Below are 27,597 nucleotides of genomic sequence, written 5' to 3'. Positions count from 1 at the left end.
TATCCTGATGTGGTAGAACTTTATTCTGTTTTTTAAAATATGGCAATTTTTCAGTTTTTTTAAAAGAATACTTGTTGTAGTCCAAGATCTCTGCTGCAGTGGCTAGGTGTAGGTGAAGTCACTAAATAATTTAAGGTAGTGCAATCCAGAGGTAGCTGGGCAGAGGGCAATTGTGCACCACTTAAGTGCTCTGCCTGCTGCGTGAAAGTCCCTGCTACAGGTGAAAAGCTCATGTTTCAGGAGCAAAATGGAGGTGTGTTTTTTCCCCCTCTTTGGGATTCTTAATGATGCAGCATCCCAGTGGACACGGAGGTATTTAACTTACTGAGAAGTGTGGCCAAATTCTTTGCTGTCTAAATACAGCATCTGCAGCAGTGTGGAATGTGCATTGTACAGCTGTGAATGTTCCAGGCATTTAGCGTGTCTCCTTTTTCACACAATAGCTTCTATTTATGGGTTTTCATCGAGTTGGTCTCATGCATTCAACATATCTTTGTGTGTGTTTTTTTCTTTTTTTTTTTTTTGTTTTCTAAGGTTTGTAGAAACTCCGAGCCACTTCTCCTGGAAGGAGAGTTACTACCGATCAGCCATGTCCCAGAGCTCGCAGCCCAGGGAATTCCTCAGCCCGGAGGTGATCCAGCATATCTGGGACTTCCTGGAGCAGTAAGTAGTCCTTCGGTGGAACCTGTGGAAGAAGGCATTTTGGGACAGTACACTTGTGCAGTTAGGTTGCTCAGGGAACTGATGTTGGGGATTTCAGAGTCCTGTGTACCTGTCACTTAGAAGATGTGGGTGTGAGTCTGAGTGACAGCTCTTGAGCTGTGAAGAGGCTCTTTATCTGGGCTATGAGGAACAGATGCAGGGGTCATCCATGACACTGACGTTCTTTGAGACTTTTGGTTATTGTGGCAACTGCTTTCCAGCCTATGACCACATAAACTGGATAGGTAACATTTTCCCCTAAGGAAATGGGGTAATGACGCTCTTTCTTGATGTCCAGGCAGTAAGTTTCCCTCATTCCTGATGCCAGGGAGAGACAAGTGGTGATGGTGCGCAGTTCACTGTCAGGTCCTTTGAAGGAAAGAAAACCAACTCTGTTCCCATTCCTGACTTGCCATGACTGATACTGAGACAGTTACTGCTATAAATCCTCCATGACTTCTGTCTTTCAGTGATTTAACTCCAGCAGTCTTGTCTCATTTTTCTAATCAGGCAAATAAAACGTCCCTCCAGGCCCAGTCCTGCTCAGGGGCTGCCACTGGCATGGTGAGTGGGTGCTCATTAGGAATCTCTTGCTTTGTCTTGAGACTGGGTCATGATTGTGCCTAAATACTGGGAGACACCCTAACACATGGGGAGTCGGAGGGGACAGGATTTGGCCAATTTTAACTGGGTTACTCTGTTTCTTTCAGGCCTATATGCTCAGTTCAGCCAATTGATTTGAACTTCATTGATGACCCGTCTGAAAATGGCCCTACTAATAAAATAGAAATCAGCATGGATTGTGTCCGGCTGCAGGATACGGAGCTGAGTGACCCGATGTGGGTGAGTAGAGAGGAGGATTTCTTTAACCTTTAGAGAAAGATGAGGGGTTTCAGTAGAAACCCTTCCTGATGTGTTTCCCTGAGGATGTTTTCTCTCTGTTGGTGGGGCTGTGGCTGCTCTCTATGACTGAGGAAGTTCCTTCTTGCTCTGCCTGTTGTGTCTCACCCATGAAAGCTGGTTGGGAGCATGGTGCCACAGGTGGTGATGAACTGCAGTGCCAATACTTGTGGCTGACTGAGACTGGGAGGGACCCATGGAAAGGCTCCTCTGTGCCTCCTCAGGGCTGCAACAGGGAGCAGGCCAGCTCTTCTACTGCTGAAGCGAAGGCAGCAGAGAGGGATGAGGTGGTGAAACAGGTGGAATTGCTGAGGAGTCTCCTGTGCTTGTTTGGCTGCTTGGCTGTTCCTGCTGTCTCCTTGCTTAGGGCTTGTTTATGTGGCCCGAGGGTTAAAATAGTTGATGTTCTGAGTACTGTTGCATTTCTGCTGACCGAGGGCTGAGACTTCAGGATGTTCTTAACTGACTCGTTTTTCATTTGTATCTGACCTTCAAGAGAAGACTTGGTTTCAGACCCTCTTTTTTTTTTTTGAGTTGGGTTTCCAGATGGGCAGAGCTAGTGAGTATTTGTAACTAGTCTTGGCTGTGGGTGTCTCACCAGTGTACTTTGAGACTGGAATGCAGATGAGGCACTGGTGGTTGCTGGTTCATGTCAGTTTGTGCCAAAGGCGGAGCTCTTCTTACCAATAGCTCTGGTGAAGAAGCCAGGTGCTACTCTTGCAGGCAGTAGCAGGAGGTATTTCAGGAGTTTGAGCTGGTTGTGTGCCATTTCTGTTCTCCCTGAGTCTTGTATACTTTTTGGTATAAATCCTGTCTACTTTGAAGTTTGTGTTGGCATCTGTAGATTTTCTTGTTCCTCTGTATTTCTGTCCTGAGAAACTGTCACTTAATTCCTTGGCTAATCAACAAACATCTTTTATGTGCTCAACCACGGCATGTTTGCAGCACTGGTGTTGGTTGGCAGTGTTTGTAACCCCGAAGCTTGCATCTGCAGTGAAAGGTTTCCCAAGTCATGCTGATGGCAGTCCCTGGTGCCAGAATACTGCCTGGCTGATGTGGCTGCTGAAAAGTGCCACAGGACAGGGTAGTATGTTCCTCTTTCCTTGCAGGATTGTGAAGGGTGGAAAGGCCACGTTGAGGTTGGGTATCTGCTTGGCTGATGTGATGAAGCTATTCCAAGTGCACGAAGAGGTGGCAAATGTCAGGTCTGGTCATCTTTTGATTCTGTGTTCAGGGTGGGCTCAGAGGGGCAGCACTGTGCAAGCCTTCAGTCTGAGTCTGAAAGGACACTTCTCGGCTTTTCCCAGTGCTGTAGCACAGCTTTAGTAAAACGGTGTCTGTTTCAGTAGCTAGTCTAGAAGGTTCTCCATATTTTGAGGGTACCTACTGCTCAAAATGGGTGGCTTGAGCTAACTATTCTCCCTTAGAAAGCAATCCCCAATGCTTTATAAGCTGCCAACAGAAGGTTTGCTCCTTCCATACCTGGACTTGCTGCATTGAGTGCTAGCAAAGCCTTTTCATTTCCAGCTCCTCCAAGCTGTCAGCAGAGCGCTGCAGTAGCTGGCAGGCTTGCTTGAAGCCCTTGTTCAGAGTCTCCCTCTCCTGTCTGTGGAGCAGTGAAACATCAGCGGGAAATCCCTTCCTCTTGTCCTCTCTGACCACTGCTGGAGTGAGCACTGGGGCCAGAAGAGGAAGGCAGGCAGCTTTTGCTGTGAAATTATTTCTTGCTTACGACGGCTTTAACCTCAGCCTTGCAGGAGGCATCTCTGGAGAGGCCAGATTGCATGGTGACACCTTTAAGGGGTGTTTTTCACTGCCTTGATCAGCCAAAGGGGGTGCAGGGAAATTCCATCCCATCCTTACCCTTACTGTAAGGCAGCAGCTCAGACGCTGCTTGAGCCTGAGTGTCCCCATGTTCATTAACAAATGTTCCACTTTGCCTTCACTGGAAGACAGCACCTTCACTCAGTTGAGAGCTGCACAAAAGCCTTTACAAAGCAAAATATGCATCACAAACCTGTGCAAACAGCCTGTCTCTTAAAAGGAGGAAAGCTCTTTTTACTCCCCTTACCACCACCACCACCTCCCTATAAATTTGCAAACATCCCTGACAGGTGACAACTCCCCCTTGCAGAGCAGTCTGTGTTTGCTTTGCTGTTTCTGGGGCTCGCAGCCGCTGCAGCTTGCATTGGCAGGGAATGTGTAGCCTGGGGCAAGGTGTTTGCTGTTTGTCGTCTTTAATCTGAAATACCTTACAACCCTCTTCCCCTCCAGCTTCTCTTTTCCTTTGGATAGCTGCGGGGCAAGAGCTCCCCTTGCACCTGTCTCTCCTGTAACCTCAGCCGTGTCACTCCTAGACACGAGGTGCCGCACGCAGCTGATTGCAGCAAAGAGTTGAAGAGGGCAGATAAACACAAAGGAATGCAGCAGAAACAGAGGGGCCCTGAGAGACGAACAGTGAGATCAAGGCAGAGTGATTTTTATTATTAGATTAGTCTTAAGAAAAGAGCGAGGCCAGCATTTGTCCAAAATGTACCACCGCCTGAGATTTAAATAGATGTATGGCAAATAAGACTCTTTTATTCAAAGCAATTGTCCTTCCACGGACTTGAAGGCAATCCCACCAGGATTTAAAATAAGTTTTGCACCTACACTCAACTTATGGCTGAAAAATGAAACTTTCAGCCTTAAAAGATATTCACCCTCGATCCCAGGAGTCTTGCTGATGGGAGCTGTGATTTTCGTTGTTGTTGTTTGCTTGTTTTGGTATTGCTCACAGCAGAAGTATGGGGGAAATGAGCTACAGTGTTCAGAGCAGTGCTTGAAGAAGCTGTCCTGTTGGTGGGCTGGAAAATGAGCGTGGATCCTTCCCTGCCGAACACCCAGTAGTTGTGTTCATTGCCTTGCAAGTGCAATGAGGAGGTTGGGTGACAAAGAAATGCCTCTTGTCTGAGTTACAGCTCTGTCTCTGGCTGAACCACAACCTTGCTGTTCTCATGCTCCTGTTCGTAAGGAAGAAATATCCTTCCTGCATCCTGTGGAAGAAAGGAGTAAGGGAAATTGGTGATTGGCACTACCTTGGGATGAAAAGGGCTGGAGGGGGACAGGAAGAAGGTTCGTAGGTCTGGTGTGAAATTAGTCAGCAGCCTTCCCCTGGTCGTGTGATTTGTGACCAGCTCTTTCACAATGTCCTGCACAGCTGGTTTCTGGCTGGCCTGGCTGCTGGCTGTGCCCCTTTTGCTCCCGTGGCCTTAACCACAGGCAGGCTGGGAATCCCCAGCAGAGATCGGCCTTTTCACGTAGCGGGAACGAGAGGCCGGTGGTCCCTGTGGGCACGGAGAGCGCTTAGTCTCTGCCATGGCCCTGGTGTGGGAGGGAGCTGCGGATGCCCGGGAAGGTAAGTTGGATGTGCATCCTCGTGGCCACCCGCCCTTTGTTGGGTTTCACCCCCAAAACGCTCCCCTGGCCAGCTGCCTGTGTTGCAGGGGGACGCTGCTCCTCCTGCCTGGAGGCACACCGGGCTCCGAGGCTCTCTCCTGTGGCGCTAGGAGCCAGGTGATGTTGTATGAAAAATTGATTTCTTTTGACTGATTAAGCACCCCGGAGCTACGGGGAGGAGGGGGCCGGGGACCTCTGTCGAGGAACGGGCGTGTGGCAGTGCAATAACCCCTGCGCTGCCCTGGAGCCCTCCCGGCGTGCTGTCAGCCTGCCATAAAACCGCTTTCCTTCACCCATCCGAATTCCTTTCAAATAGTTCACTGGTGCTAGTCGGGACCCAAACAAAGGCGGCCTGGGCTAAGAACCCCAGCGGGTGGCATCCTGAAAAAGCGTTGTTGGAGGGGCTTGCAGAGCCTGGAAGTCTCCTGGTCTTCTGCCTGTGACCCAGCAGCGCGTTGGGGGCTCTGGGGACCCCGAGGGCCCTCCCGGGTGGGAGCAGGCACGCTGTCCCGAGTAATGGAGTGGGTCGGCCCCCTCCCCCAGGTGCATACCTTCCTTTCATGCCCCTGAGCGAGCCGTCCTCGCAGCCCCTTGCCTAACCAGTTCAGTGGAATGCCTTTTTGCAGACAGTCGCTCTGGTCAGGGTTTTCTTAACCTGTATCTGTCCCTCCCCACAAAAGGGAGAGAGAATTCCTTGCTTTTTTGTCCTTCCTCGCCTTCTGCTGTCGTGGGTGTTTGCTTTGGGTAGGCACCACCGCGCTGCCTGTCCCACAGAGCTCCCACCTTGGGGTGGTGGTGTGGGTACTTCGGGCAGGGCAGCGTCCTCCTGGGATTCAGTCCCCAGCTTTGCAGGCTGGAGGTGCCCCAGTCCTGGTGGCCAGAGAAGTCTGGGAGGTGCAATGCGTATTTTGTGTTCAAGTCACAACTTTAGCTCTCTATCTTCGCTGCCCAGACCTATGTTCTCCTTTATATGGGGAGGTGGAGGAAAAAATGGGCAGTGGGAGAAGCTGGATGCAGCCTGTGGTGAACATGGAGGCATTGATGCGCTCAGCCTCACTCCTTGCACCAGAAACAGGTCTCAGATTTGGTATTCAGTACTTCCTTCTGGGGAAGGAGACCTTTCCCAGGTATCTTCCTCAGCCTGCTGTGGGCAATCAGAGGAGCCACCCCAGTCCCCTTGTGCAGGGCACCAGCCCGTGCAGCTGGAGAAGAGTGGGGCTGAGGCCTCTGAGTAGCTGGTGGCTGTCTTCTGCACACTTTCGGCCTTAGCATTGTGTAAATCAGTTCAGTAATTCATACTTGGAGGCCATGCACTAAATTTCTGCCTCCCTAGGAGCCTACTGCGTGTTTGGGATAGGTCAGAATCAGGCCTTTACTAAGCAAGAATGTGATGGACAGACGTTTCTAAAAAAAAAAAAAAAAAGAAAAAAGCTCTGTCCAAAAGGGTTTGCAGTACCCGTCCTATCTGGTGCTTTAATACTAAAGGGCAGGCTCTCATCTCTGTTAGTTTAGTTGCTCACTTAAGTGTTTTGCTGGGTCAGGAGAAGAGAACTCTGCTTGCTGCAAGGTAATGGCTGAGGAAGAGGATGGGAGGTGGCCACGGGGCGGTGGGGCTGCAGGACAGGGAGGATGTCTGTGTCCCAGCGGCAGGCAGAGGTGGCGCGGTGTGGCTGGGTAGTGCAGGAAGAGTTGTCTGTGCAGAGGCTGGTGACATGTCATGTCTGCTCCCCAGGGCCCTGGCAGGTGTGACGGCCCTGAAGTTTGTTGGGAAATGGTTTTGCACCTGGAGGTGAAGTCTGATTTGATAAGTAGATGCGGCAGTGGGTTGTGTGGCTGTCTGCTTCCATGCGTAAGTATTCCCAGGTTGACCATAGAAAGGAAGCAAGGACTTTGTACGGCACAGATATGTGATCAAAGCTTTTATTACTGTCTGGTTTGTGCTTGAGAGAGTTTGAGGTCTGCCAAGTTTCTCTTCTGTGTGGGTATTTGTTCGTTCCATGGCTGTGTAAAGAAGGTTGGGATTATGCAAAGGCATTTCCATAATGAGTAAATGCATTATTCTGTTGGAAGCTTCCCTCCAGCACCTCTACTGTTTGCAGCTGAATTTATAAGCTCTCCTAATTTAGGCTTGGCTTTATAATACTGCTGAATGTTTAATCTCATGCGGCATGGGTCCCTCCAGATCTAATCACGTTTAGGGCTGCAGATCCAAATCCAAAAATGGTCAATTCATTCAGATAAAGGATGCATATCGAGAATGCATCTGTGCATTCAATTTTGGCAAAAAAGCCTGATGACTTTTCTCATTCTATGTATTGTAGTGCTCTAAAGATGCTCGTTTCTTTAAAATTTTCCGTGGCTCCCTTTCTTGTGCTGTTTTGTCCTGGTTCTGGCTGCAGACCAGGGCTGGTTGCATTTCCTTTTTGTAGGAACGCAGCCAGTCAGTGAGTATGGTGACACTAAGCGCTTTGTGTTTTTAATTAATGGCATTGGAAAAAACAAACAGATGATGCCTACTCTGTTAAAGACTATCTTGGAAGCATATTTAGAACTTTAATTTTTTTTCCTACCCATTTAGTACCTGGCTTTAGCTCCAGTTTGGGAGGGAATAAACTCACTTTCCACTAGGCTTGTGCTTTTTAGCTTAAATGAGCCAGGTGTGGTGGGGTGCTCTGCAGCATGCCAGAGTGTGAGGCTGAGGGCTGAAGTGGGAGAGGAGCCTGGCTCCTCAGGAGAGCTGGCTTTAAATCCCCAGCTCGTATTGCTGTCAGCAGGTGAGGTGGAAGAGTGTTGCAATTGCAAATGCTGTCATCTGCCTACATGCAAATACGTCAGAACAAAAGAAGCAGTCACTTCAGAAGACGTCTTCCCCCAGCAGCTAGGCCTGCCTCCAAAGGTTTCCATGGTGCCGCACGTGCTCCTTGCGTAGGTATGGAGCAATAACGTGTTAGCACTTATTTTGCATCTTTAAAAGGAGTGCAGAAATGCTTAATTAAAAAGGATCTTGATCTTAAAACAACAGACCATAGGCACTTTTTGCCTCCGGAGTAAGTTTAGGGATTATGCTGCCTTGCTGGGAACTTCACTGTATGTGTCTGTCTGTAGTTGATAGGATCCCCTTTCTTTTTTTTTAAACTAAGTGTACTTCTCATTTTATTAGTTGGGAACATTTTGATTAGCACAGAGTCCAGAAGCAGTAAACCACTCAGGCACCTCGCACTTCATGAACCCATGAAGAGCAGCTGAATGCCAACAGACATGGCCATCCCCCAAATTCCCAGTGACCTGGATTGTCTTTTCCTGCCACCTATTTGGTGGATAAAGGGAAACGAGGCACTTCTGTAGGGTGCTGAACTGAGCAGTTCACCTCCAGCCAAATGAAAACCTCGCGGAGCTTCGTGGTATCCCCTCTTGTGAGGCGGGATGGACGAAGGGCACCTTGCAGCCCTGCTGCCAGGCTGCAGCACTACCTGTGCTCGTTCGGCACCGTGCGGGGCTGTGCAGCAACCCGTGAGTGGGCTGGAGGTTTGCAGGATGCTCCTTTGGAGCACAGCCCTGGGAGTGCCCTGCTCCCCTTCCTCATCCACCATGGCCCAAGTGTCTGCGTTGCTCTGGGGTGTAGCTCTTGTTTCTAAAGCTTTCTCCTGCATTAATTGGGATTCCTGCTTTGAAGAAGGCCTGCTGCATCCAAAGCCTTGCCGTGTTGCTTTGTGGTTCTGCAGATCCTGCCCACAGACCTGTTAATGACTATTATTTTTCCTCCAATATGTTGTGATGAGACTTGCGGACTGGGTGATGTTTCCCTCTGAATGCCTCTACTGTCTGCTTTCCACCTCAGTGTCACTGATTTGATAGCATTTAAATTAACGAGGGAGCGAATTGTCAGGCAGTCACAGAAAATTAAATCAATCTCTGTGAAGCAGAGATTAAGGAGTGGTTTTTGGCCTGGGTAAGTTCAGTCACTGCTGAATAAACCCTTTGCTAATCAGCATCTGAATTTGCAGAGATTAATGAAAGATCAAAGGAGTCTTTGGTAACAAATGCAACTATGTCATCTCTGAAACAAGGATTTGTATCTCCAGCCTGTTTAAATAGGAAGGAAAGGTACCCTCGAGCACCCTTCTTTCTCTCCGCAGTCATGGTTAGGTAAGGCGGACCACACGGTGATGTCCAAACTGGATTAAAATTAAAGCAATCTAAAACTAAGGTGATTACTGGGGAAGATCCTTGGCCAGCTAACTGAACCCTATGGTCATCCACCCTGTGGCTGTCCCCATACCAGTGGGGTGTGTGAGAGCAGGCAGAGGGCACTCAGGCCAAGACCAGCACTGCAAAATTCAACAATTCTGCCCAGTAAATAAATGTTAAAAAAAAAAAAAGCAGCCTCCCCAGCTGCCTCAGTGCCTGGGAGGGTGGCAGCAGTGTTTGGAGGTCCTGCAGCAGGAGTTAAGAGCTGGGGACCCAAACACACTGGGGCAATACGGGGTAATGGTGCTGTGCTTGTGCCAGGAGTGTTGGTGGGTACCAGGTGCAGGGTCAGGGTTTAACGAGAGGTTTGGGAGGCCGATCTCAAATGGTTGCAGCCTGGTGGTTCTCCTTAAATGTTATTGTACAAGGGATGGCGTGTGTGTGTGTGGAGTTGGCAAGGCACTAAACCTGGCTGTAAAGAACTGCTATGATTGTGCGTTTATTAACAGCTTTGCATTTCCTGCGAGTGATCTGTAGTTTATACAAGATAAGAGAAGAACACCACTTTCCCCTCAGCTGCTTGTGCAAGAGCAAACCTGATCTGTCAACAGTTGCTTCTCTCCTAACTAAAAACAAAGGCTCCCTAATCTGTCCTTATCTCTTTTTTTCCCTTTCCCTGGCCAGATCGCTCTGTCGGATGGAGGCTTGTGCCATGCCCACATCTAGCTGGAGGGATGGGGCTAGTTTTGCTGCTTGGGAATTACAGTGAACTGTAACGCTCTTGAATGTAACGCTCTTTTCTTGTATGACTTTCTCTTTTACTTCTGTAAAATGTTCTGTGAATGGGGGGTGGAGGGGTGTGTGTGTGTGTGTGCACGTTAGGCACCCAAAGGTCCCCAGCAAAAACACAGCTTGAACACTGAGAGCTATCAGGCAAAAGATCTGCTGGTGGCAAAAGTTTAAAGCCCCAAAGTCCCCTGGCCATGGCTCTGTGCTCAGGTGTCTGCTGGCCCATGGTTTTGCATTCATCAGTGCAGAAATGTTGTCTGGCCAGTGGGTTTGCAGGCTGATCAGCTGCCCTGCAGAGGTCTCTGTCTGCAGGAGGTTGTTTCCTTTTATCCTTAAACGCTTCTACTAAAGCAACTGCTTTTTTAAAGGGTTACCAAGGTACAGAAATGTGGGGGGAAAAAAATACATAAAAAGAGCACCAGGAATAAAACAGAGCTTTTTGATTGATAAATGATCTGGTTACCTGGTTTCCAGCTTGCGTTGTACTCCCGACTGCAGGAAGGGAGTCTGCTGGCTTTGGTGGGAATAACCTCCTTTGGTAGGAGTAGGAGACAGGACTGGAGGTGGCCGGATTGTGCAGCTGGTAGGGAAGACGTGGGGACCTTGCATCATCTTGGCTGGAAAGCTGAATCTCTCCAGAGGAGTGTCTTTGCTCCCTTATTAAATGGAGCTCGGCAGCCAGAGGGCAGAGTCCCTGGGGGCTGCGTGCACCCTTCCTAAACCAATATTGCACAGCGGTTGTGAAGGGAACTGGTTTTGTTTCACAATTCCTTTCCACCTTCCCTCTCCCCACTCCCCCCACAGAGCGTTATCTCCTGACATGATGCCATTAACTCTCTAATTAGCCCTAGGGGTGTTCTGGGGAGATAACGAAGCTATAGGAGCTCAAATAAGCAGCGTGCGCAGATGTTTACCCAGGGTCGGAGGGCAGACCTGTTGTGACAGCCGATTGCCTTGGGGAGGGAGAAGCCGACCTGCGCTGCAGGCAGCCTGGGAGCAGGGCTCTCCTCCTGCCCTCAGCGAGTCAGTCTTCCCCCTGAGTTTTGAAAATGGGGGAAAAATGCAGCTGGATGTCCTTGGAAAAAAGGATTATCCTTTAGTAGCAAGCACTTGCAGTGCAATCAGGGCATGTTTCTGGCTTGGTGGCTGCGCATGAGGCCGTATCCAGCTGCTTTCTGCAGCTGAAAGGCAGCATCCTGCCCACCACTGCATCTCTTGGGTGTTTTTTTTTTAATTTTGTCTTGCTATATTTTTTTTGAAAGGGGAAAGTCCCTGTTTCAGTATGGAAATTTTTCTTCCTCACCTCTTCTGCTTGGTTTGAGCAGTGAAGGCCAGCTGACCACCTCCGTGCTGGTTTTCAGGAAGGAAGGGTGATATTTTTTTTTGCTCTTTAACCTGGCTGCTTGCTATTACTGTCCATCACATGTGTCCCCATAAAGTCTTCACTGGAAAAACTCCCGAAGCTAATTGGCAGAGGCTCGTTTTTGAGCATTCAGCAGTTATTCATATGTAGCAAAGGGAGGGGGGGGAAAAACCCACACATTCTATTTTTTCCTCCTCCTTCTGTTATCTCAGTCTTAATTTGTAAACATTTCTGAGCTGAGTGGATGTCGCAGTCCACGGTGACGCGGTTGATCCAGATACTATTTTTACAACAAAGTGGAGAGGTCTGAGCAGTCTTTTCCCTTTGATCTGCAGGAAATTCTGCATGAAGCCACCTAACAAGCAGGCAGGTGCGTGCAACCCCCCCAACCCCCCCTGAAATTACACAATCTCCAATTAACCTTACCATTAAAAAGACTTGTGGCCATTGCATTTTTTCTTTTCCATGTTTTAGCACAGTTACCTTGTACGCAGGAGGGGTTACTGAGAACTTGCCGATGGTACCAGGCGGAGATGCTGGGACAGACCGTGTAACAGCATGTGGAAAGCACATTCCAAAGAAAAACCCGAATCCGCAGTTTGACTTGGCTGATGCCTCGTTTTGGAAAGTTAGGGGTCTTGTTTGTGTACTTTGTTTCTCAACATACCAGCGGGAGCTGCAAAGTGTTGCCAGGAGCTTTCTGGAGTAACTGAGTCAGACCTGGGAGGGTTGCATCTGAAACCTTCCAATCTAACTAATGATAATTATTTTGGTTTCCTAAAGTGCTGGAGGTCTCCTCTTTAGAGGCGAGAGAGATTTTCCTTTCCAAGCATCAGCTGCTTTGCTTTTCTGTGCTCAGCCAAACAGAGCATCCAAAGCTTGAAGCACAGCCTGATGCTTTGGGTTGATTTTTTTTCTTTTCTAGTTTGTTTTTTTTTTGGGGGGGGGGGAGGGGGAATGGGAGGAAGCTTATTGGACTGGAAGAATAAACTTAAACCTTGTTGCTTTGGCCTCAATGTGAATGGAAATAATTCATTTTTTAACATGTGGAAGGAGGGCCTTCTGCAATGATTTGCTTCCTTTGACTAGGCTCATTGTAGGTAGAGGGTATACCTTATTACAGCAAAGATTGTCCTGCCTGTGACTTTATACCATCATAGTTGAAACAGAATTTATGGTGTTCTCCTTGGAGAAGGAAAGCTTTTTCCAGAAGGCTCAGAAATGGTAATTACAGACCCGTTGCAGAGGAGTGAGTGTGCAGTCTGAATGGGGGTCACTTTAGTTTTGTGACGTCTGTTTAAGCATATGCAGTTTCAGGGAGATGAGATTTCCTCTGACAGCATCTAAAAGAGGCTGCCTTACTGCTATTAGGTTTTTGGAGGCTCATCTACATTTCATTGTTGGAATTTTTGAGTGCTGTCTCCTGCCTGCAGCCTGGCAGCTCTGGGGATGCTGTTACCTCTGCCTCCCATGCCAGGGTGATGGTGGCCTCCGTTGTGGCACTGTGGAGGACTGTTTGCAGAAGGCCCCTTGTCAAGCATCTCCTTCAAGATGATAACACAGGCTAATACTTCTGAAACACCGAGCCAGGTCGGGGCTGTGTGTACAGAGGGCAGGGATTTGTGCTGACATGTCAATTTATTCATGCTATATACACTTCTCCTCGTGTTTGACATGCAGATCTCGTTGGATAAACTTCCACATATCTCTGTGTAGCGCATCTGGGTGTTGCTTCACCCACAACCACCTCCAGCCACCTGTGGGACAGAAGATAGCAGGTACCCAACACAACAGTGCTGCATTAATGACTTGGAAAAGGAGGATCTTCTGAGTTTAGTAGCACAGCTAGTAAATGAGGTTTTTTGCAATGACTCGCTGAGGTTGGGAGATACATGGCTGCATCTTACCTTACTCTTTCTCTCCCCTTCTTCATAGCTTTTGAGTTTACAGGCAAGTATCAAAAACCTGACGGGATTTAAGGGGTCAAAACTGCCAGTCCTCAGAGCTCAGTGTAACACTATTATATTATATATATACTGCTATTACACAGCAGTAAATCCACAGGTGACTTCCAGCTTGATGTCCATCAAGCTCTGCAAGCTTCGCAGTGCTGCTGCGAAGTGACCTGTTCAGCTAGTGGTGCTGTGGCTGTTCCCTGCAAACCTTGCCTGTATCTCCAGACGAGTGCTTTGTGTGGTTTTCTGGCTTGTACCCATCTCTGGCGAGATCACACAAATGCATCGAGCGCAGCGAGTGGTACTGGGGAAGATGGAGAAGGCAAGGGGCTGTGGCAGTGGTCTCCTGAATTGTTCTGGTGATGTAGGAAACCTGTTCTGGGCTCAGCAGGCTCCTCCTGGTAGTTCAGGAGCGCTGAGGGTGTGCGGGGCCCCAGTTGTTCTGGGATGTTGCTACTGGTGGTAGGTTGGGCCCTCCCTTTGCTGGGGAGGGCTCTGTGCTACTCCCTGCAGCCCGTTCTTGGAAGTACCATCCAGGGGAAGCACCTCCTTGCGTTGTGCTTGGCAAGGAGGGAGAGGCAATGTGTATGGTAAACGCTTGAACCCTTTGCTCTGGTGTCCAGCAGTCCTCTGCTGAGCCAAACGCACTGCGTGAGAGCGAAGTGAGACAACTGCACTGCCTCTTACGGCAAGGAGCTGCTGCAGGGTAGGGAGGGCTCTGCGATCCTCTGCTCTGTTTGCTCTGCTGCCAGTTCCTTTCTGCAAGTGTTTTTGCCCTGTTTTATTAGTTTTAGAAAGGAGCTGGCTGTATCCTTTGATTCTCAGGGTGGCAGGAAGGCAGTGGCAGCTCCTTCTGCTGTAATATGCTGGGGAGGGCAGCCCGGGGAGCCATTATCACCCTGCACTCACGAGCAGCACAGCCGGCTTATGCTGATCTCCCTGTGAACCCGGTGTCCTCCCCCCGTGAGCCCAGAGACGTTAGGGTTAAAGGATGCCCAAAGGCGAGGGAGTTGGTGCAGCAGGGAGCAGCTCCCTGGGCAGGAGGTGTTGGCTGGGCTCTGCGTAGGTTGCAGGTCTGCCAGGGACTTCTCTTCCTCCCCCTATTTCTACAAAGCCCCCCATGGGTCAGTTGCACTCAGGGACTTGATTTTCATTGTGAGTGGCCGCAGCAGTGTGCGTACTTAGCAATTAGCCACTGGTCTTCACAGCAGGTCCTCAAATAAGTCTGGAGCACTGTCATTAGGGTGGGAGGGCAGGCGGCTGCTCTCTGATCTGGATGTTCGGTTTCCTCTCTCCCCCTTCCCCACCCCTTTAGAAAGGTGTTTTGTTTCCCCTCGTTGGATGGAGCTTGCCTGCTCTTCCAGGAGCAGACGAAAGGAGCTGCCTTTTGTTCTCCCCGTGCATCCCACGTAGACGGCGGTGGATCGGTGGATCCCCGTGCGCAGCTCCGGACTGTTGGGCAGCTCTGCTCCGGGGCTGCTGGCACAGCACAGACCTTGCAACCCGTGTACGGGGCCACCTACACAGGGACCTGGGGCAGGCTGGGGGGTATCTGCTTGTTCGGAGTGAAGTCACGGCAGGGCTGTTTGGAGTGAGCACGCAGCAAATCAGTCTTACCGCAGATGGGCTCTGAAGTGTCTTCCCTGAATCTCTAGTTGCTGTGGGCACAGTGTTCGGGTGGCTTTTGCTGGAGGGTACCCAGGAATTTCTCCCATGTATTAGCTCAAAATCATGAGTCTCTTTAAGTTGTTTTTTCAATTTTTAATAATTTTGTTTGTAAGTGATATTACTTCTAAGCTTATTGCAGAATTAGAAACAATCGCAGAGGAGGGAAGAAATGTAGCTGCAGCGAAGTGATGTCCTGTGAGCATGGATGAAAGCACACGGATGACAGAGCATGTGGCTGGATTATGGTGCACAAAACAAGGATTGCTTTTCAGAAAGCCCCTTCTGTTTTTTGTCCAAAAGCTGCATGCCGCAGCAGCTGGAGGCTCGGCTGCACTACTGCCCTGCCGGTCTCAAATGTTATGCCTTGATCCCTTCCCAAACGCTTTGGGCTTTGGTAGCAGTGAAGCCAGTGCCTGAGGAAAACACTAGACTCTTCTTGGAAAATAAATAAACAGAAGTTTTTTGGAGTGGCTGCATTGGAGCAACTCCGTGGCTGTCTTTTGAGTTCCTAAACTTGTAGAAAAGTGACAGGGGAAAGTTAAAGCTTCCTTTCGTTTCTTTTCTCTTTTTTTTCCCCTCCTGTCATTTTCCCCCCCTTCCCTTCGCTTTTTAGAGATTGGTGATAAGGAATTCTAACTACTTAATGAGCTGGGAGAGGCCTCTCTCCATTGGAGTGGAGGACTCCAGGTGGCACTTTGACAGATTGGACAGGTAAGGCAGGAGAGCCCCACCTCCTCCTCCTCGCCTATAGTTAGGTATATAAGGGAAACTTAAATTATGCAGAGAGGCACACTCCGAGTCCTGTTATCTTCCTAGTAGCATCACATACTTTTAGGGTCTTCTAGGGGGTGGGAGGTGTTTGTCAAAATCCTGGAGCCAGAAGAAAGAACAGCAGCATTGATCAATTTGACTGCTAACATGTTGTACCTGGAAAACAATGCCCAGTCCCAGTATAGCGAGGTAAGGATTCTAGGTTTGAGTTGTGATCTCTCTAATATATTTTATTTTTAGTCAAATTGTGCGATTTCTTTACCCCTGTAGCCCTGTTGTAAGATATGGAATATACATTAATTTCTGAAACTCTTACGCCTTTACAAATGGCAGGTAGTTTGCTGGGCTGGATATTGGAGTGAGAATGACCTTTGAGTCTACGTTTGGGACAGTGAATTTGTTTGGAGAACCTTGATTAAACAAACATATTTAAAAAAAAAAATTTTTTTTGCATTGGAAAAGCAAGTCAAAGCACTCGCGTACTGTGACCAATGCATACAGATTCCGTTCCTGTAGCAGTATGAACAGTATCTGTGTTGACTACATCATAACTCATTAACTAGTCTTTTTATTGCCAAAATTGCTGCGCATTGTTAGAAGTGGATGATATTTAGGAAGTAAACCGAAAATGCATTGTAATCCCCTTCTTTGGTTTCCTTTTTAAGTAAAATAATGTTAACGGAGGTTCTTTGCCACAAATGTTGTGTTAGCGTCCACACCGATAACTCTCTTACACAGTGCTGTTAATACCTTGCCTTGTGACTTCCAGCAGAAAGATATTTTATACAGGTCTGTTTAAGCACTTTAGAGAATAAATTTGTGTAAAATGGATGCAACCTTTTTGCACTGTATGGGCGGGCGTGAGTAGAACTCAAACTTCAGATACAGCTTAGATTTTTTTTAACCAACTGGGTTGATGTTTTTGTAAGGTGGAAATCAAGCAAACTGCCACATACTGTGAAAGTCTTTGAGGAAGTTACCTGGAGCTGAATCAGATCTAACAACAATATTGGTTTACATTCCAGCGGAGACAGCAGCTGTGTTGACACTCGTCAGAATGGCGATGCAGCAAAAGCTCCATTCTGTCTGTGCGCGCGCGCGTGTGTGTTTCTGGTGAAAATGCTTCAAGTGGAGGGCATGGGGTGCGGGACCTGCAGCAGACAGAAGCTCAGCCACTCGGAAAAGAAAACAAAATAGGAATTGCATGGCCGAGAGTGCAGATAGGAGATGTGATAGCTGGTGAGGAAAAGCCTGTTAAATGTACACTTCGGGCTTGCACACCTGGGATGGCAGGCTTGTAACTCAGGTAAACTGAAACCTGTGTGTTTTCCAGGTCCCCTGTATTTCGGGGTGTGCAAATGCACAGTGTGCTCTCCGTTCCTAGCTGCTTCTGCAGCCCAGAAGACACTAGTGACTATATGTTTTTCCTTAGGTTAATTATAAACTCTTAAATGGGGGGAGAGCACTTCTTGGTGTGTTTGCTTGGCGTCATTTGTCTCCTGCTATCTGATCAACTTTCGCTGAATAGCAGCGGTGAGGCTGTAGAGTCCCTATGGTTGACTTGCTGGGCTCATCTGTCAAAGCGATGCACTCAGAGCGTTCTCGCTCCGCTCAAATGCTGCTCATCATGGTGGCAGTCAGGGGAGGCTTGCAAAAGGCTTTAGTCTTTTTTTTCCTCTTAGATTTGAGCATGATGCACCGACTTCGTTCATTCAGTGAAGCGTTGCGTGCTGTGGAAAGAAAACCCAATTAACATTGACTTAGCTGTATTTCTGAGGGAGAGCAGTTTTTCTGGCGACTCTTCTTGAGCGAGATGGCGACCTGTTACTGCTCAATGAAAATATATTGGTGGTGATGATGAACCTTGCCCATTGTAGGCTTTTGCATGGCTTCCTCAAAGGAAAACTAATAATGAATTAAAAAATACCTTCAGCTCTCAGTGTGGAAATAGGAGTAGCAATCTGTTGCAACTATTGTTGGGGTTTAGATTTTTAGCATTGTTGCTCGTCTGGGCAGAAGGCGGCCATGGAAACTCACGAAAAACTTAGTGTAGACTGTAGGTTGTGTCTAAAAATGGACAAAAACCTTATTAAGGCAGGGGGGCAAGTCGAATTTTTTTTACAGTGAAATCCAGTTTTAAAATGGAGAGCGGGCAGCTTCTCTCCCGCTAAAGCATGTTTCCTTCCCCTTTCTTCCACAGTGCATATCAGGGCACCTTGCCTTCCAGCACTGGCTCCTCACGGGCACCATGCTCTACCCGCCGGCACTGTGGCTCGCTCCACCCCGTGGCCTGGGCCTTGCACAGGGCCTGGCCAGGCCCGCGTGGTCAGGGCGGCAAGCTCGCACCGTTGCCGGCGGCCCCATGGGGCCCATGCCCACGAGCGCAGTGGTGAATGCCTCAGTGAGATGAGGAGTTCCTCCGAAATGGGCAAAATTTGGTTGAGGGAAGTTGAGAGGAGGGGTGTTTGGGGAGTCAGTAACAGCCCTGAAAGGCTGGAGGCGGAACCTGCCCCAGCCTTTTTCCAGTTTAATCTAATCCAGCGTTTGATCTGGGTTGACTGTAAGAGTGATTGAGCTCTTTGTTGGCACTCTGCTGGACTTGGTGACCCTGGAGATCCTTTCCAGCCCATTCCTGTATCTTTGACTAGGAGAGGAGAAAAAGAGAGATGTAGCGTGTTTGGAGTGGTTATAATGGGGTGATGAGGTGGTGTTCAACAGGAACCCTTGGATATCAGATGGCTCTCCTACCTCGTCTCCACATTTGGCAGTTCTAGGTATTGTGCAGAAACATCTGCAGGGGAACATACCCCAAAGTCGGTGTGCTTGTAAACCAGCAATGCTTTGCACAGAACGTATCAGCAAGTCTGCCCAGTCTTGTCCAAGTTTCCTGGGTGCTGGGAGTAGAGGATGAGAGCAGTAGAGAGATTTCCTCTGGGGACTGATTCTTCTGGAGTTTGGCCGAGATGATGACGTAGAGAGTTCGGTGTGTTTGCTGAAATTAAATTAAAGCATTGCCAAAAGAATAAACATGACTTGTTCAAACACTGATAAGAAAAGTGCTGTGAATTTTGATTATCTCCTTCTTCCCAAAGATCTTCCTGCTCTTTGTGGGAGAGAGGCAAATTAAAGAATCTCTTTCCGTTAAGATTTTTATCATAGCTTTGGGAGGGGAATGGGGAAATGAGTTTTATACCAAACCTTTAAAACTTCTTGTGCTCTGCTGCATGGCTTTTTGGCAACATTCCTTTGTACTGGAAATTAAATAGGCTGGATTGCTGCGAATCTTTGATTCAGGGTTAGGATAACCTATTCAGAAGGGTGGACCTCATAAATTATTAAATGATAATTCAGATGCATGTGTTTGACCTGTAGTGCCCTGGATGCAAGTCTTCGCTCTTGGCAGAAGGTGGGTCTGTGGGCTGGATGTCCTGAGGGAGCAGGGCTACCTTACTGTGGCGCAAGAAATGTTCCTCTGTTGGGCATGTTGGCTTAGCAGACCTTAATTTCAGGTTAAAGGCTTTAGAAATTGAGATATAGCTGAACTTGAGCATCAGCTTCACTGAGGTGTAGTAGAAATGTGATTGGAGTTGAGTCCTTGCTGTCTGAACTTGGCTGTGAACCATCTGAGGAGGAAGAAGTTGTAGCCCCGCTGTTGCTGCTTTCCTTGGCTGGTTTTCAGTGGTCACCTCAACTGCCTGTGGCAACTGCTCTGCCATGCAATGGGAATGGGAAGGAAGGGGGGAAGGAAGCAGTCTTCCTGGGAAGCCACCTGGTCGCTCCCAGGAGAGCGGCTGTCTCATTGCCTCCCTGTAGTCTGGAGGTACCAGGGAGAAAGGCTAAGCTGTGTGTTGTCTCTTGTACCCTGCATCTCACCCTGCGCTGGGGATAAGCGCTTGGAGGAGTCCATAGGGAGCTTAATGAGTTTCTCAAGAGAAGTATTGGCTAAGCCTGCCCCTCTCTCCTAGTCCATCCTTCTGTTTGTGAAGGTGTCTTGGAGTTCTGCTGGCTCTAATTAGGGAGACATTAACTCCTGATGCCTGGGACGAAACTTCTCCCTGAATGGTGCAGGATTTGGGTAGGAGCAGCATGCCTTTTAGGGGCTCCTGAGCATCGAAATGTTATTAACACTTGCATGTTTGGGCGCAGGCCCTCACTGGGAGCAGGAAATAAGGAGATGCATTGAGGGTTGCATTACTTACTAGTGTTCCCGTTGCAGTTATACTCCTTGCGTGTTTGTCCCTCAGTTTCGCTGTAATTGCACTTAAGGAACTAAAATTATCGTGTGACTTCTGTGCAGGCCTGTGAAGCATGCAGGGGTCCTCCACGAGGATGTTGAGGCCCTGTATAACCAAGTACTCTTTCCTCTGAGCGGTTTTAAATCCTCAGTCCAGTTGCAGTGTTTTGCTCTGTGATAGAAAAGCTAAGGTAGGCTTGTATGCACCTTATCTCTTGTTTGGAGAGGCTAGGCAGATGCTACTGCCCCTTTTGAGTCTTCCAATGAAGAAATTGAAGTAGTCTCAAAATGGGCAGCAGGAAGCTGAGACTTGCCTCTTGCCGTGTGCTCCCATCTCCCTGCCAGCTGAAACAGAAGTACCGCTCTGGGCGAGAGCTGAGTCTGGCTCCCACAAGGGTCTAATCTCCAGCTCTCAGAACAGGTTTGTCATGCCATGGGTGGTCTTCTGTTTTGTAATATGATGCATAAAAGCTTGGATGATATCAGCATTGATGGTAGAACTAACACGATCCCATGTAGAGCAGTGAATCGGGGGTATTATCTGGAGGAATCATCTCCTTGCTTTAGGCAGAAGGACTGGTCCTCAGCAGCCAAATGTTGTGGGTGTAGCTCAGAAATAAGTGATTAACCTGCACGTGAGTGGAATGACTGAATGAGAATGTCCTTTAATAGACAAAAATGAAACCTGATGTCTTTTCTGCACAGCTTTAACTTCTGAGTGTGCTGTGTGTTACTCCTGCAGAAATTAGGATAGCCTGGCTGTGTGCGAAGCATTGTTATTGCTCAGTAGCATGTTTTGTGGTTTGCACAGTAAAGCAATTACATTGGACATCAGATTAGAAATTGCATTTCCATTTTACAATCTTCTGTGCTCAAAACAAGGACTAATAAGCAGCCTGATAATAGGGGCAGGGCGTTTTCTCAGTTGTTGGCAAATTGTTAACTTGCTTCACTTGGTGAATACAACTTACACTAAATTTATAAAGTAAAGTATTCACTGTGAGATGGAAAGGAGCAGTCCTCACATTGAAGGTGTTTTGGATCTTGAACTGATAGTTGTAACTGGTGGTCCATTTTCAGTTTGTGACTTGGCAAAAATTCTGGGAAATAAGGTCATAGTGCTAGTGTAAGCTAACTCTAGTTGAGACAAGATAAAATTATCCATGTAACTTCTATTAAGGTGTTTTCCATGGGGAATACAGGAACTGCTGTTTTTCACTGGTTTTTACCAATCTGACGGCCTCAGTCTTTCACGCTGTCACCAACACGTGAATTCTCTGAATTTCTTCTAACACAAGCACGCCTATGTTACTGTGTTATTGTGTGGCTCCCTTAGTGTGTTCGTTCTTCTTACTTTTTCTTTTTTTAAGTAACGGTTTTAAGTAAAGTGAATTTGCTCAGGGACAGAGAAAGAAGAAAAGCATTAAGGGAACAACAAAAGGAAGCTTTGTCTGCCTCACGTACGTGTTTCTATCTGGCAGTGGCCGTTTGGGTTGTATCTGCCAAGTTATGCTGAGCAGAAGGGTTTATTTCCAATCACGGCTCTGTTTTGCATGATGCAGAAGCATTGCTAGCTCGGTCAGGAAGATATGGCAACCCGCAACAGGAAAGCCGTGGATGTGAGAGGGTGACTCTGGTAAACCACGTGCTTTGCACTTTCTTTCCTCTGGAAGACGTTGGCTATAGCTCGTGGAGAAACTACTTGTTTTATTATCGTGAAGGGCTGAGTAAAAGCGGGTGTTGCCTGGCTCAAGGCAAATTTTAAGTTCTATTTACAAAATGTTCCCACTGGAAATATCTGGAAACGCTTCAGAAAGGAGCTCTTGCACCGATGGATTTGTGCTAGACATTGTTAAGCCCTGTTATTTTTCTGGCACTGCCTCCAACGCCTCCTGAGAATGTGCAGAGTAGGCAATAAAATGAGTGCAACTCTTTTAAAGCAAGGTTGCATAAATCATCTGAAAGGAGAGTAGCTTCTCGTATACCAGCATTAATGCTCCACTTCAACCTTTCCAGTGGAGAAGTAAGCTCAAACTCTTTTATTTGCATGCCTTGACCTGGATTAGTGTCATCACTTTTGGTATCTAATGGAATTAAAAGGAAAATAATCACTCTCCAGGGGTGGTGAAGTTCAAATTTTTCTAAGTTGTGCACGCTTTTCTAGAATCTCTGCCATCTCAGCACTGTGATCAACTTGCAGTGCCTTGACAACTGAGGCTGTGATGTTTAGCGATACTTGAGCTCAGGCGTGGTTAGGGGCTTGGGAAGGTGTCTCCAAGTGAATCAATTTGCTGTTCTTCAAAAACTTCCTATTTTTTTCTTGTATTATTTAATAACTTGTAAGTAATCTTCCAGTCCTTGCTCTCCCACATGGAGCTTCCCATCACAGCTTTGCTGTCCTGTGAAGAAGACATGGTAACTGTCAGAGGAAATAGAGAATAGCTCTTAAATAGGGGTAAGCTATAGAACAAAGCTTTAGTAGAGCTGCACAGGACAAATGGAGTATGCGGGCTGTGATGTGCCAGCAAGCCAAAGGGGAAGGAAGTACAGCAAAACGTAGGGTTGAACCTATTTCTTATAACCGGGCTGGATCCTGGGGGAGGCCTCATTCTCCTCTAAACGAGCTGATGAGAGGCTTTCCAGATTTAGCTTGGCTTCTTGCAATTGCTTTGTGCAAGAAGAAAATAGAGCAGTTGGGGATTTAAAACAATTGCAATTTTATTTAGGCTTCTAATATTAGGAGCAAAATCAATAATAAATGGTTGTTCAGGAGGGCTCAGTAAATACGCGAAAGCCTCAGTTCCTCGGTGTTGGCAAAGTGAAATTGAATCATCTTTTGGAACTTGAATCTAAACTTGATGTTCGAAATTACTGACTGACGTTATGAGCTCCTTTTTTCACAGGGCACAAGCAAGTAACAAAAATGGGATTTTTTTTGTTGTTGTTTTCATTGTTCTTTTTTAATTATATCAGGTTTGAGTGATTTGGGAGTTGATCCAAGAATACTCAATGATATCTTGTTTTTCTGCAAATCCCCTGCTGCTGCTGTTTCACCTGGAGCCTTAATGATACAACTGAAGGAGCAGTGTTTTAACCAGGATGTGCATGTTAGCATCTAGAATAGATGGCTTGAGGTGTGATGTATTTCTGAGTTTGTGCCCAGTCGTCCGCTCTGTTTGGAAGTGGACCCAGGTGGCAAGGCTGAGCACGCTTGAAAATCAGTGCATTGATTGGAGACCAGCAGCCTCTTGGGATCGATTCCAGAGTTTGGATCCGGATTAAACTTCCCCCCAAGGACTTTGGGAAGTGGTATACAAGGGGGCCTGGTGAAATTTGAGATGAGTCCAAGTTCCTCAAGATGGCAGGAAGATGAATGTTTTTACCAAGGGCAAGAGAGTGGGAGGAAACGCCCAGTTTAGGGAGGGAAGGGGAAATATTTTATGGTGGGGTAGTGTCTGGGAATGAAAGGGATGGATTGTGTCTTGGCAGATAGGAATCTTTCAGTTTTAATCCACATCTAGGAAGTAAATACAAAGACTCTTGCCGACTTCTGGGAACAGGGAGAGGGGAGGAGGTGCAGTGCGAGGCTTCTTGGTTGTGCTGCTTAGGCGGAAATCGCTGTGCTGCAGAGCTGAGGTCCAGCTGCGTAAGGGAACTGATGTGCGGGGCTGCGGTGCCTCAGGAGCTGGTGTGAACAGAACAGGAGCAGCTCTCCTGGCCTGTGGCTTCGTATAAACACGCTGTCGACAAAAGCGTCAAGTCAGCCAGTGGATCTCTCTGCCGTATGGGAAATGACTTGAAATATTTAATCATTTTGCCTGTTCTTTGTTTGTTTTAAGGTAACCTTGTGATGTCTTCAGAAAATACCATTTGGGTGTGCAGTTGCGCAAAGTAAAGTAAACCCTGACTGAATGCTCTGTAGAACTTGGACTCTGAAAATTAGGTTGTTTCTGAAATCGCTAATAGCCTCTGCAAGCCTTTATTGTGATTTCTCACTGCTGTAGTCTATGCTCTGTTTTATCCATAGTATAAAAGTTGACTCCCCTAAGGAGCACTGGTGACTGAGTAGAACTAAGCAGACATGTGAATTTCCCCCAACCCTCTTCCAGCAGCAGGCAAGTGTGCAAGTTCCTGAAGAGGAAACTAGAATACACTGGCTAGGTGTGATCTAGAAAATATTAGTCACTTTGCAAGCAGGAAACCACCACGTGAATATTAGGGTGGGAAAACTGTTGAGGCTAACCTTTACCAGGCCCCTGTGCTGGGTGTCTGGAGTCAGTGACTGTTCAAGTTGGAGGGGTAAGGAGTTAAGCATGCTATTGAATGGAAACTAATGGGTACGTTGTTATTATTTTCTTAACGAGTAACAGTCTAGAACCCCTTTCTGTATTTGGCTACTGAAATCATATGCAGCCAGGGGTGGGTGCAAATAACTTGGAAATACCCTGCAGCTATTTTAGCTAAATTGTGTATTGCAAGAAGCGTCCACTAAAATCACGGAAACTGAGCAGAAAAAGTTCCTGTCTTTCTGCTAGCATGAGTGCTGCTGTACTGAAAAACAAATCCGTCAACTTCTCAGTTTGGGTAGTGAAAATCCTTCACAGTTGACTGTCTCAAGGCAAGGTGCAGACTTGATCTGCCTTCCAGTGCTCATGTGAATACTGAAGTCAGCAGTACTGTACAGCAAGGGGAAAAAATGGGAAGTGATTTTGGTTGTGTTATTCAACACTGGAGGGCCCATAACAGAGCACCATGGAAATTCTGTATGTGTGCATTATGGTAATGTGACTTAAATGGCTGAGAAAACATTCTTGATGGCTGCGAGAATTATGGAATGAAGTCACTGTGGAAGGAGCGCTGCCTCTGCGTGCATTTTGTAGGTACGCACATTCACGCTCGTCCCATTCTCAAAGGCCAGTTTTTGGGGTGGCCTCCTGGCTTTGTGTGCCACTGTACTGAACCCCAACAGGTCCTTGGGTGCAGGTGATGCCAGCTTGCTGCTGCTTGGTGCAGGCCAGGAGCTGCTTTAATATACCAAATAAAGCCATGTGTTAGAAGGTAAAGCCCTGCCTCCTTTTGTTCTCTGCACTTGGGGCATAATCAGGATTTGGCAGCCAGTCCTCTCAACTCCCTATGCGATCTTGCAAGCTTTGCAGTCAGTGGTGCTGCTCGGGTCTGTTTGATGGCTCAGGCTTTGAGACTGTCACCCATGTGTTTTGTCCCGTTTTGGACAGATATAATGGCCAAATATGATAGAAAATCTGGCAGATCTTCCTTTTAATCTGTAGGGACTCTCATGCTGCAGTATAACCCATTTTGTTGCTTGCTGTAACTTGTTTTAATTTGCCCTTTGCCCTCCTATAACTCTTATTGAATTCTTATATTCCGTAGTTGTACCACGCTTCAAAGAGTGGGTGTGGGGGTTTATGCGTGGTTTCTTTGGATTTTTTTGTTTAACTACTTGATTTATTTAACTTGCAGATGATCTGAATTTCTCGTTCTGACTAAAATGCTACCTAGCTGGAGTATTTTACCCTGGTGTCTGAAAACTGACAGTATTCTGCTTCTATTGAGCATAACGATGAATTTAGGAACTAACTTCAGCTTCTGGTGCTGTTTGGACCCTGATTATTCATTGTCTTTGTGCCCTATGGCCATACTTTGGTGGTTAGTGTCTGCCTCTCGGCGTGGATGACACACAGATATCCTGTCCAGCCTAATGCTGCCCTCTCAACGCAATAAAATGCTGCATGTCAGAAATGACTGATAGCCATCGATGATTACCATCCAGTTAAGAGTTCAAGAAACAAGGCAGCTTTAATCAACTACTTGTGAGTCTTCCTTTCCAGCCCACCCAACCCCGATTTTGTATTTTAATCTGTTCATTTCATATTTAAAGCTACCTTTTTTCTTTGATCCAACTTTTCAGCATAGCTGTACGAACTCAGCTCGTGTTGTTTGTGCTGAGTTGTGGTCATGGAGTTGCTCAGCCACTGAAATTAGGCAAAAAAAAAAAATTAGGCCTTGCTTTTTCTGTTTTTCCTGTTGTAGGTCTTTGTCTTCACTTATGTTTACATCTCTTGGGAGCACGAGGGGTGCCTTTCCAAACAGTCTGTGCTTTCTGGCTCTTCAGATCTTTGTTGACACTGTGTTGTCCAGCTGGTAATAGGAGAACAGAGGAACCTCTTGGCCTCTGATTTAGTTTTAGTAAGCTGAGTGTTTTGGGTTATTAATCAATTCGCTTTAAAATCATGGAGTTCTTGTGTCCCATTATATCTGGTATCTCACAGGATGATTTTTTTCTCGTCTGTTTATATATTTTTCAATTACTTATCAAATTGCTCTGCAAAAGCTCAGTAAAGACATGACTGTATACGCGTACACTGAGGTGGATGTTGGACTTCTTTCTATTTTAACCTACCTGAATTTTCAAAATAGCTAAGCATAGCCTAGATGCTGTAATAGAAGCCTGCTCAAAATGGTTTGTTTTTTTTCAGAAACGAAGTTCATTTTGTTGTAAGAAGAACACTTTCAAGAGCCCGATTCAGAGGGCTTTTTTTCCCTTCATTAAAAGCCTAAAATACACTATAGGGAAGTCATTAATACTGTTTTTATGTGCATTGAAAAATACTTAGTACAAGATGTTCAGATTTAATATTTGTGTGAGATGGATGCACTGTCATTCTGTTGATCCTTGAATTAGACAAACTCTTTTACCTGAATCTGTGGCAGGTGGTAGGAGTCAGGAATTACAGGCATTCCTGCTTTGGGCTGTGCTTGTTTTAAAAGGCACCATGCTTCTGGCTGAAAAATACTTCTTGCTGAGTTAAAGTAAATGAATTAACCAAGGGGCAAAATTCAAAGTTTAGTTAAAAAGGAGAACAATTGCAGCTGGGGGGAACGACATGACTCTAAAGCTTGCAGCCTTTTGGGCAGACGGAAACTTGCCCTCATGCTGTTTTTTCATGAACCCGTGTTATTCTCCAGGCTTACAAATGCCTGCTTTTTCGGGCTTTTACTCAATGAGAAGTTCTGCTGAGGTCAACAGAGCTGTGTCTGAGTGGAAACGCGCACAGCTGGCAGTCTTGCTAGGTATGGCTCTTAAAGCTGTGCTGTGTGTGTTAACCTGAATGGTACAGACATTGCGTAACATGCACACTGGAGTGGCTAATTCCAGTGAAAACTGCCCGGCCTTTCCTCCTTCTCCCCGGTATACAACACTTTCATGCATGATGGTGTGTTTTTTGCAAATCTCTGTGCGCTGCCTTTTGTTCAGTGCGTGCAGCATTGCCTACCGAGCTGGCTGCTGTCAAAGGGCTGATTGGCGCCCCTGAAAGGGAAGGGGCGCTTCAAGTATGCGCAGCAGGTAGTTCTTCAAGCTTGCATATCTGAGCTTTAAACAAGGTTGCATGGCTTCAGTTGGTTGCTTATGTTTGCTTGTTTTCTTAGTATTTTTTTATATCTGGGTGAAATGAAGGACTGAGTTTTCTTTAGGTTGTGCTTGCATGTTTGGTGTTGGAAATTGTCTAGGTGACTAGTTGGGATTGTCTTACTGCTTAACATGAAATACTTGTGCAGGAATATATTGG

General features: G+C 47.1%; 1 protein-coding gene across 11 annotated transcripts in view; it reads left to right on the top strand.

The window, feature by feature from the left end:
- TP63 (tumor protein p63) overlaps nt 1-27,597 on the top strand; it is a 154,532-nt gene that overhangs the window by 69,490 nt on the left and 57,445 nt on the right. For 7 of the 11 annotated variants that reach the window (XM_083848016.1, XM_083848014.1, XM_083848015.1 and 4 more), the window contains 2 exons: nt 535-663; nt 1,413-1,545. In XM_083848016.1, the coding sequence (XP_083704142.1) occupies nt 535-663; nt 1,413-1,545 (262 nt within the window). Of the gene's footprint in view, nt 1-534; nt 664-1,412; nt 1,546-4,748; nt 5,000-15,773; nt 15,964-27,597 lie in introns of those variants that run through there. The other 4 variants (XM_083848020.1, XM_083848019.1, XM_083848021.1 and 1 more) reach the window with 3 other exon arrangements.

The sequence above is a fragment of the Anser anser genome (genome assembly GCF_964211835.1).
Source record: "Anser anser genome assembly, chromosome: 9".
NCBI lineage: Eukaryota > Metazoa > Chordata > Aves > Anseriformes > Anatidae > Anser > Anser anser.
The sequence above is the reverse complement of the archived record's forward strand: the minus strand, read 5'-3'. Positions and strand labels throughout refer to the sequence as shown.